The 11119-nt window shown below is 41.9% G+C and overlaps 2 protein-coding genes across 3 annotated transcripts in view; both read left to right on the plus strand.

The window, feature by feature from the left end:
• MLXIPL (MLX interacting protein like) overlaps positions 1 to 1178 on the plus strand; it is a gene marked incomplete at its 5' end in the record, with an annotated part of 54088 nt that extends 52910 nt beyond the window's left edge. The window contains one exon of the mRNA XM_081313097.1: positions 664 to 1178. Within this exon, the coding sequence (XP_081169223.1) occupies positions 664 to 785 (122 nt within the window). The 3' untranslated portion in view covers positions 786 to 1178. The remainder of the gene's footprint in view (positions 1 to 663) is intronic.
• Positions 1179 to 2891: 1713 nt separating this feature from the next.
• On the plus strand, positions 2892 to 10655 carry DNAJC30 (DnaJ heat shock protein family (Hsp40) member C30). Of its 2 annotated transcripts, XR_014024635.1 has the most exons (2): positions 2892 to 4050; positions 10554 to 10655. XR_014024635.1 is itself a non-coding variant. In XM_081313945.1 (1 exon), exon 1 carries the CDS (start codon positions 3045 to 3047, stop codon positions 3741 to 3743), a length of 699 nt encoding a protein of 232 aa, XP_081170071.1. In that variant the 5' UTR covers positions 2892 to 3044; the 3' UTR covers positions 3744 to 4514. The 2 variants fall into 2 exon arrangements, 1 of the variants encoding a protein (XP_081170071.1); XM_081313945.1 differs by lacking the exon at positions 10554 to 10655 and having other exon boundaries at positions 2892 to 4514.
• The last annotated feature ends 464 nt before the right edge of the window (positions 10656 to 11119 follow it).

Raw genomic sequence — 11119 nt, forward strand, 5'->3', positions numbered from 1 at the left:
TCTAAATGTTTAGGATTGTACTATATTGCACAAAATGAAGCTCTTCTGGATTAGTACAGCTTTTAAAGTCTTAAAATATGCTGGAAGCCAGAACGCAATGTGAATGCTAAACCTAACCCTAATGCCAACAGAAATATCATAACCTTTTCTGGGATAATCTCAGCTTGTCCAACACAGTGCTTTCACCTTTTATAGTAAAAACAAATCATGTTATTTGTGATATGACAGGATTTCACCTTTTCTTTGATTTTGTAGCTTTCCTTTTTGTTTTCTATATCAATTCTTCCTTCAAAGAAAAAACATTAACATCTTGCTGACTGAGGAATTCTGGGAGTTAAAAGTTCACGCATCTTAAAGGTGCCAAGGTTGAGAAACACCATTATAAAGCATAGGAGGATTCAGAAGGAACGTAACAAGATATAGAAAATCCAAGGATAAAGACAGTATAGACTGTTTGTGAAGGTTTATAACACGATTACAAGTATACATTTCATATCACTTGTGCCTTCTGCAGTGCTATTTCTTTGGGGAGATGTCTTGCTGAACTTTGCATTGGCAAGATTCAGTATCTCTGTCCTTAAGGAAGCCTATCAGAGCAAAGGAGCTGAAACAATTTTAGGGGTGTCTCTTGATTTTACACTCTCTACACATTTTTCCCCTTAGCTGTACTGAGCTCCCTTCGTCAACTGAGTGTTTCTACTTCAATCCTGACCAACCCATCTGGCATCCCAGAACAGGCTACCCAAGCAGTGACAGGAACAAGTACCATTGATGGCTCTTCCTAGCCCAAAAACGGGATGCTAACCAAAGAATGACAGCTGCCAGAGGATTCCTTCATCCCTTCAGAAGAGCTATGTTTATGAAACAACTGATTGATTGGTTCTCTCCAAGAAGCTTATAGAAGAACCATCTTCTGTGCTGACTTTTCTCCAAAGTTTCTCTAACTCAAAGCCATCTGGCCCAGCCTTCTCTCCCAATCTGACCAATGAAATAGAAGTGATTAAACTATAAGATCTGTGTGATCTGTTTGTTTTCTCTTGGTGGGCTTACTTACTCCTTGCTCAATGCTAAACCATACATTACACGTTCAGTTTCTTTACTTTCATCACATATTATTACTCTTACTTCATTCAGCAATCAAATTTCAAAATGTTTGGTAATTCAAGGCCTCTCAGTTTGAGCACTCTAAATCAACAAATGTAAAATAAACCACATAATTGCACAATTTTGAAAGTATAATGTATATGTCATTTTGACACCACTGTGGCTTGTTACAGGTGTCTATATTAATCTCGTTAATTTATATCCAACCAGAGATGGACAAATGACCCTGCAAGTAGAAATTGCTCTTTTTTCTTCAATCCTTTCCCCCACAATTTTGGGGTAAAGGTCAAGTGTTTGCAAGAGAAGAGAAATCTAGTCTTATCATTTAACCATGACTGAAAAGAACCAAAACTCCCTTTACTTAGTTTTCAATGTTTTTGTATTTATACACTTAGACTCGGGATTTGTTCCCTGAAGCACATGTGAAGTCTTTAAGTAACTGATAATGCAAATATAATGTAATTACTACTGCTATAATTCAGGGTTTAAGCTTCTATATTATAAAATGACAGCGATTGTGTTCACACCTCATGACATACTTTAATTGTGCTTGTTTCATTCTGATTTAGATAATGCATGAATGCAGCAACTGTAATGTGCAATCCACAGCGTAGCATTTAAAATCAGTCCAATCATCTATGGTTTTTCAGCACACTATAGTTAAAGCACAGGCTATCACCACATGGGAATCCAATGTCCACATGCAAAATAATTAGGTTGGATACTGAATTAATCCATTTTGCGTAATACACCAAATAATAGGTTAACCACGAGGGCTGAGTTCTCATGACATAAGCCAAAAGAGTTAAAACGAATTGCGTTTTAATACCGATGCGATAGCATATTGTCCAAATGTTGCTGTTAGGGTAAACTACCCTGGTTAATACGGCCACAGAAAACTTTACAACAGGGGTGTCAAACTCAATTTCACTGAGGGCCGCATCAGCATTGCGGTTGCCTTCAGGGGACCGGGTGGGTATGGCCAGGGTGGGCGTGGCCTACTGGGTAGGCGTGGCTAGAGTGCGTATGGCCTACTGGGTGGGCGTGGCCTAAGTGCGTATGGCCTACTGGGTGGGCATGGCCAGCTCTACATCGTTCGCATCAAGGGTGCCTATGGGGACCTGGGCAGGAGTGGGACAGATCTGAGGGTCTCTGGCGGAAGGAGGGTCTCTGGGCCAGGGCCAAGGCAGTGGGGCCGTTCCCTCACTGTTTCCAGGATGGCTTTGCGGGCCGCATGAAACCACTTCGTGGGCCGGATATGGCCCCCGGGGCCTTGTTTTTGACATGTCTGCCTTACAAGGACGCTACAAAACAACCTTTATTAACAATCTTAATGACGGGACGGAGCTAGGCGGCAACATCCTATTACTAACTCCTCTCAGGGTCTCACTGAGCAGCTGCCAACAAAATTACGCAGCTTCTTCTACCATTCGATTCAGAGGCTTTGGATTCCGAGCCCACCCTATAAAGCCCTCCCATCGGTGGACAGATGGGTGACATAGAAACAATTCATAAACGCTACGTATGACGTATTTCCCCCCTCCCCCCGTATTGACCTTTGTCCCACCAGCTCTTGAATTGGCCAAGCTTCCCGTCTGTCTACAGACTACTCTCGCCTACCCCCCACTTCCCGCTCTTACCGGAAACGACACCATTGGCCGCTTCACTCATGCGCCGACGTTCCACGTGTTGGGACGCACCCGTCTCTCTTTAGCGCTGCCTTTCCCCGGCTTTCGCCTTGTTAGTGGCTGCGTGCGACTTCCATCGAGAGCTAACCAATAGCTGACTACGTCCCGCCTTTTGGCCGGCCAGGAAGAATTTTCCAATGGGCTTCCTTTCTGGGGTTGGGCTACCGGTTGATTTTGCTTATCGCTCGGGTAACTCAAGATGGCGGAGGTCGCGCGCGAGCGAGTCGCCGCCGGCTTTTAAAGACGCTGCCAATGGCCTTGGCGAGATGGCAGCGCCAGTCAAGGGCCTCCTCTGTCCTCGCCTCAGATCTCCTCCGGTCGCCCTATGGAGCCGGGCTTAGGCCCAAAAAAGCAGCGCTGCCTACCCTTGTCTTTCCCGTCGTCTTTCGTGAGCGATCAGGTCCTGGCCAGGAAAGGGGAAACGTTTGGCGCCGTGCTCGGCCGAAGGACCTGTACGAATTGCTGGGAGTGCAAAGCAACGCTACTCAGGCCCAAATTAAGACTGCTTACTATAAACAGTCCTTTCTCTATCACCCAGATCGGAATGCGGGCAGCGTGGAGGCGGCTGAGCGCTTCATCCACATCACTCAGGCCTATCAGGTGTTGGGCAGCCTCAGCCTGCGCAAGAAGTACGACCGTGGCCTCCTCACCCAGAAGGACCTTTCCAATGTTAAGAAGCCGTCCGGCAAAAGTAAAGCAACTCAGACAGTGTCCAAGAAGAGGCAGTCTTACGCATCTGGTCGCCCTTCAGGCAAGCCCATCTTCAACTTTGATGAATTTTACCGAGCCCATTATGGTGAGCAATTGGAACGGGAGCGCCTTATACGACTGAAGCAGAAAGAATTGGAGAAGCACAAAGAGACCATGAAGGAGGAGAAGTACAAACTCTTTGAAACTTTCGTCCTCATGCTGTTTTTATCAGGGGTCATGGTCCTACTCAGATTCCAGTGAAAAGAAGAAAGTTGTGCTAACCTCCTATGCAGATCTTTTGGAGAAGTTTGGGAAGCAGGTGAAACAGAACAGTGCCTAGAGATTTGTGAATTTCTCCTGCAAGGCCATTCAGCAGCTTTTGGGTTATATGAGCAATCTCTTGGGGAACTTTCAACTAGTGCCCAGAGGACTTTACATTTTTAGAGGAATTTGAAGCAGTCATAGTTTTATGTGATTGTCCATGCTTAACAGTCTTTGGAGAAGAAATATAGGTGCTTGCCAACGCAAAATCATCATCTTTTAAGTGGAAGGAATGGAAGGATTTGAGGTTGTTTTTCCTTTCTTTTCACAGGAGTTGAAATGTTGCCTGTTTTTGTATAGGCATATTTATATTATTGTTGATGATGATGATGATGATAACTTTATTGTCACTTTGAATGTACACCAATCGGCATACATCAAAATGAAATTTCATTGCATACAGCTCTCAAAGGGTCACCACCTCCGATATATACTCCTTGTTCGGGGCCCGCTCAAATTTCACATTGTCCATTTTAGTCTCTAGGGAGTGAACGATGGCAAACAGTTGAGACTTGTTCTAGATTTGGGCCCAAAGCTGCTGCATAATGTAAAAATGCAGAAAGAAATTTGAATGTTATGAACAAATATTTCATTTTTGTTAAGCATTCAAATAGATGGACAGCTTCTGGACAGTTTGACTTCTGGTACTGAAAACCAATCATGTCTTTATCCTAAATGTAATTTAATTGGATAAACTATTTGACCACTGTGGTTTTTTGCAGATTGTATTGTATAGCTGTACTGTGATTTTCTTATGTCTACAAGACATTCAAGCCACACACAAACATACATTTACACACACACACACACACACACACACACACACTGCTTTAAAACTTCAAAAGCATCTTGAAAGAAAAACAAGTCAGTTCAGTTGCCTCTTGAAAAAGCACCATTAGGACATATGTTTCTTAATTCGAAAAACTGTGCAATTGAATTATCCCATTTTCACACTGTGTTAAATCATTAACAAATCAAACAATGGGATTGCATAATAGAATCCCAGAACATAAACACAAATTTAGTATATTGTACAAATACATCTAGTTTTTTGTAAACGCGTCTTCTCTTATACCCTTAGTCCTTCATGGGCGTAAACCCCATTTTTCTTTTTCCCTTCCTGTATGAAGTCTCCTAAGCTGTCTGCTGTCTGCTCCTAATCTGGATGGCAGTGAAAAAGCACCTGCCCTTTTTTCAGTTTTTAGCCAACAACCCCTCCTCCCCTATAGCAATTCTCCTTTGTTTTCAAAAACTGGAATGTTGTTCCTAAACAGTACTATAGAGGGAGTCCTAGTACTGTACTGATCTATAACTGCTAGTGAAATCATTTAGATTCATAAGCTAGAGTGCTTTGTTCTTGATCGAGCTGGATTTAAGAAGAATGCCCATATATGGGTAATGAGAGGAAATGAGTTTCTTGTGATTGATGACTGTCATAAAAGCAGCCATCAATCTCAAACTAGAAAAGTCCTCTTCTGTTGGATATAAAGAACCACCAGACCAGGAGTGAGATTTTTCTTCTTCTTTGTACTAGCTTTATTTATTTGAACTGCCTTTAGATTGTTGCTCTGCAGGTAGATTTCCATTAGATGCCAGTTTGGGACACATTTCAGATAGTTGTTCCTGTTTATCCCTAGGATGCTTTAAGGATAAAGTTCCAAGGATAAAGTTCCTTGGAAGATACAGAAGCCAGTTTAGATGTTGTAATAACTGGTGTAATAGATCATAAATAAGCGAATAGGTATTTTGACTTGGCATATAATCAGCCTTCCACATTTAGGGGCACTTCTCCAAAAGTATACACTCCATAGCTGAGTACCAAGCCCTGTGTTAAATTAGGCATGGTAATACAGAGAATATAAGACATCCATGTAAAAATGTCCTGTTTTTTTTAGTGTTCCCTCCTCCCCTCCACACACACACACACACACACACACACACACACACACACACAGACGGCAATAATACTATTTCATCTGAGACCTTCAGTAAGATTTCCTGCAGTATGACAGTACACTGAAATATACCTGCTAGGATGTAGGCATTCTATGCAACATTTCAAGGAATTCTACCCCCCTCCCTACCAGTCTTGCATTGTGTGGCTTAGGTTCAGGTGGAACTGCATGGTGGTCGCTAGGGCTTTCTGGAGAAGCTTGCAGAATCTCTGTTGCCTTGCCTTCACAAGCGTATCTGGATGCTGCTGTTGCCAAGGCAACGGGTGGCCCATCAGCAAGTTGGAGAGCCTGGCTGGCCCTCTCCACCAATAGCAGAGCCTGACTGGCATCCCAGAGACAGCGGCTGCTGCCTGTAACCAAGGGCTACCCATTGGCAAATGGGAAGCAGATCTTTCTTTCTCTTGCTCAACCTAAGCAGATAGAGGGCTAAGATGACTCCCCTCCCCTTCTCTCCATCAGCAGTTTCTGAGCAGCCAGTACATGAGCAAAATAACCTGTCCCTTGAGATTTCTGTGAGGATGGGGATCCAGCCAACTTTACCAGCTACAATTTGAACAAGCTGTGCTTGATTTCTAATGTGGGAGAGCCCAGAAACTCAGCAAGGCTGAACTTTGGTTCTATTCTTCATTTGAATGGACTTGTGGGAAGAGCCTGAATTAAAGGACTGAAGTTTAGATCTGGTATGCTATCAAGGCTTTCACAATAGAGATGTTGTGATCTGTGAGATACCCTGGTCTCCCTTTGAACCCAGAGGTATGTGTTGGTGCAAGCCATCCTTACCATGATGTCACATGCCAAGAATGAACAATAGACCTGTCATATAGCTGGCATAGTCCATGAACCCCCCTCAACATCTGCAGTTCCTTGAAATCTGTCCCTTATGAAATTGACTCTGAAACATGCATTCTGTGTGGTTCAAATCACACTAATCACTTGATTTAGGATGTGTGACATTTCTGCCAAATGGCCAAAAGAAGACAACTACCCCAACGCCAAATGAGTAAATTTGTTAAGACTTGGTAGAATGGAGTGTGATTAGATTGTGGGGTGGGGGGAAACGACATCTTTTACATCAACTGTCTCTAGTCCCAGGAGCTTGCAGTTGTGTTGACAGTGGCAGCCAGTTTATTTGGCATCAGTGTCATAGGTTCTTCCAACTGTGAGATATAGTTTGCTGCCACTACCCTCCAAACGATAACCTCAACTATGCTGAAGTTATGTTCTGTCATAAATTATTTTTATTGGTAGTATAGTATCTTAGACACGGGGGTGGGAGCATTAACTATTGTGTCTCATTTTCTCAGAGAACTGATTGTTTACAAACAAAATTTAATAATACTCCATGAATAATTTACTAAATTTGTTATAGCCATCCACTCCATTAAATCCTGGGTGGCTTACAATATCCAAAAAAGAATAAAAACAAGCACATAAATAGATGATCAGGACTAAAACCACCAGAAGGATAAATACAAATACTAATTTATGGCCCCACCCATACATCAATGAACCCAATCCCTTGGCCTGGGAAGAGGATCAAGTCTTAAAGAGTTTTTTTGAATGCCAAGAAAGTGGGTGCCTTTCTTATCTCCGGGGGTGCTATTCTAGAGTGAGGGCAGCGACAGAGAAGGCACGCTTCCTTGGCCCCAGAAGTTTAGTGGTTTAATAGTAGGCACCTAGACTGCACATCCTCTGAATGTACCAGGTGGTCCCTCGGATAACTAGGCCACATATGAATAAATAATAAGGATACCCAAACTATTATAATTTAAGAATGATAATTTCTGCCTAAAGTGAATTCTGGATTGATTTCCTCTGTTATCTGTGGGTTTTTTTCTTGGCTAGCTATGGTATTATCAGCAGTCTTCCCCAACACCAAAGTTTAAAACTTGAACACTCTGTTATGTTGCTTCAAAGTCCAACCTTCATATTTGTAGGAAAGGAAGGAAAGCCACTGATTAAATTACTCTGATCTTTATAGGCAGAGAGAGATCATAGCATCTGAATATTTTTGTTTCCCATTACCTACATTACTATCTTACTATCCCATTACTAGGGACGCGGTGGCTCAGTGGGTTAGGATGCTGAGCTTGTTGATCAGAAGGTCGACAGTTTGGCGGGTCAAATCCCGAGTGCCGCGTAACAGAGTGAGCGCCTGTTATTCGTCCCAGCTTCTGCCAACCTAGCAGTTCGAAAGCATGTAAAAATGCAAGTAGAAAAATAGGGACCACTACGGTGGGAAGGTAACAGCGTTCCGTGCGCCTTTGGCGTCCAGTCATGCCGGCCACATGACCACGGAGATGTCCTCGGACAAGCGCTGGCTCTTCGGCTTTGAAACAGAGATGAGCACCGGCCCCTAGAGTTGGAAACGACTAGCACGCATGTGCGGGGGAACCTTTACCTTTACCTTTTATCCCATTACTATCTTACCAGGTGCTAATTCTTGTCATTATTTTGATCTTTCTTATATTTAAACTTAGCCTCGTTTTTTTTTTACTGCTCCTGGACTTTCATTACTTGAGTTTGCATTTTCTGCTATCAAGAGTACTGCCATCAGCATAGCACAGATTATTGATGTTTCTTCCTACTGTTTTAAAACCACATCTTCCAATCCAGCCTCCCTAAATATATATTCAGCACAGAGATAGAATAAATAAGGAGAGAGTATGCAGCTTTGTTTCATTCCTTTGCTGACCTGGAGAAAGTCCATTTCATCATGTTCCATCTAGACCGGGGTAGGCAACCTCAGCTCTTTTATGACTCATGGACTTCAACTCCCAGAATTCCTGAGTCAGCTGACTCAGGAATTCTGGGAGCTGAAGTCCATGAGTCATAAAAGAGCCGAGGTTGCCTACCCCTGATCTAGACCATGGCTTCCTGTCCTTGGTACAGATTTCACATGAAGAGCCAATGAGGTGTTCTACATTCCCCCCAAACATTCCACAGCTTGACATAGTTGACACAACTGAGGGCTGTTTAATAACCAATTAAACACACATTGATTTATTGTTGGTATTTTTTTAGCCTTCTCAATTATTCAGCATGCATCAGCAATAATGTTTCTTGTTAGCCTTTTCTAAAACCAGTCTGAACATGTAATATTCCCCTTTCCATATAGAGCTCTAACCTCTGTGGGATTAGTTTAGCATTATTTTGCTAGCATGTGACGTTCAGGGTGTCATATAATACTTTGCATACTCATATAATACTTTTCAGAGTCCTTTCTTTGGTATTCGAATGTAAACTGTCTGTTTCCAATCTGTAAGGTTCAGCATATTGAAGTGATTCCTGATCATTCCCTTGGTAAACTTCAGTATACACAGGTATACCTCAAGTTGCGACCACAACTGAGCCCAAAACTGATGTTGCTAAATGAGACATTTGTTAAAGAGAATTTTGCCCCAATTAACAACCTTGCTTGCCACCGTTGTTATGTGAATCCCTGCAGTTGTTAAGTTAGTAACATGGTTGTTAAGTGAATCTGGCTTCCCCATTGACTTTGTTTGTCAGAAGGTCACAAAAGTTGATCACACGATACCTGGATACTGCAACCGTCATAAATATGAGTCAGTTGCCAAGCATCTGAATTTTGATCACGTGACCATGGGGATGCTGAAACAATCGTAAGTGTGAAAAACAGTTATAAGTCACCTTTTTCAGTGCTGGTGTAACTTTGAATGGTCACGAAAGAAACTGTTGTAAGTTGAGGACTACCTATACTCAAGACCGTATTGTGGAAAGTGGTTGACATTGTTCTTCCCCTTTGCTTGGCTTGAAGAATGCCATTAGTAATGAAAAATAATTGGATTGGCAAAAACTGGTAAGTTGTACTCCTGCATCCTTTTGGTTTCCTAGACCATACAGTATGCTTTCCTCTTTACTACTTCCATCTTTGGCATACCAGACTCCTACCAGAAGCTGTATATCTTACATATTCTGTCAGTTAGAAATTGAACTTGACCACACAACTCATCAACCTACTTTTTGTCTGCATCAACTGTTGGAACGTAAACCAAGATCATGGAAAACCCGTTAATATAGTGATAATCTAATTCATATTATTTGCTCACTAACTGCATTTTATCCAAGTACAGTATTGTCATTGCTGTATTTTTCCTGACTGTGAGATCAACATTGTTTCTTCCATGTTTCTTCCAGACAGGGTGCAAAAAAACTGAGCAATACATGACAAGTTATTTTTTTATAAGCATCAAATATATTAAATACTATTGCAACCAACCAGTATAAATGCCAGAGCAGCCCAATTTTCCAATTCTAGGCATGTCTCATTTCATAGCAGCTATCAAATGGCATCAGACAGAAAATAATAAATGGATGTCCAGAGAACAGGCAAGGGGAGCTAGTGACATCATGTATGCCATTATGTCATCCAACAAATCACATCAATTCACATCAAACGCCCAATGGCATCATTACTGGATCCAGACATTGTGCTAAGTCTGTACTTCGCAATATTTGGTTTGGGTTTAATGCAGTGTTTCTCAAGCTCAGTAACTTTAAGATACTGAGAAACTCCCAGAATTCCCCATCCATACAACTTAGGGTTGAGAAACATTAATTTGGTGTATTATGTGAACCCTATTTATAAACACAGGGTCCTCTCCATGTTTAGCTCAAGCAGGATCTATTCACTCAGTCATTGAATGCTTGATTAGAAACCAAGACCCATCTACTTTCCCTGTTCACTTGTTCAATGCACTTTTTATTCCTTTTGATAAAATCCTGTCTCCCTAGATTTTAATCTCAGGGCGTTTCTCCTCCTTTGTTTTCTCAGATCCTTAAGTATGCCTGAGAAGTTAACTATTGCAAAGATGTACCTGATACTGGATTTCTAGAAAAAGACAAGAAAATTATGTCTCGGAGCCCAAAAAACAGCTGAGTTGAGAGGAGATTCATTAGTGTTTCTTATCCATTCCCATTGGGATCAACCCTGGCGTTCTGTACTGAAATGCTTTCCTTGATCTGTGTGATCTATGACTCAGCAACAAGGAAACTGAAGTCAGTTCTACTTTTATCTTGTCTCTCTGGCACAGAACTCAGTGATCCCAATTCCTCTGCACAACGACCCTGCAGGATACGTTAGTAGACTAAGAAAGACGTTGGCATGCTCATCCCCTGAATTCTGCTGAATGAGAATTCCAGCTGGATCTCCTGGATTAAATTCAGTTTGCAGTCAGTTTCAAACAACAGAGATACCAAGGTGATGAAGGGATAAACACTACTATTCTTTCTACTGTCCTTTCTTATTAGAATTATTTATTCATTTCAGGGTTGTGGGGGGAGTACGGTATTTTTTTTTAACTTTAGAAATTATTTTTTTCCTAATTGTTTTGTTCACAT

The sequence above is a fragment of the Vipera berus genome, assembly GCF_964194415.1.
Source record: "Vipera berus genome assembly, chromosome: 1".
Taxonomy (NCBI): Eukaryota; Metazoa; Chordata; class Lepidosauria; order Squamata; family Viperidae; genus Vipera; species Vipera berus.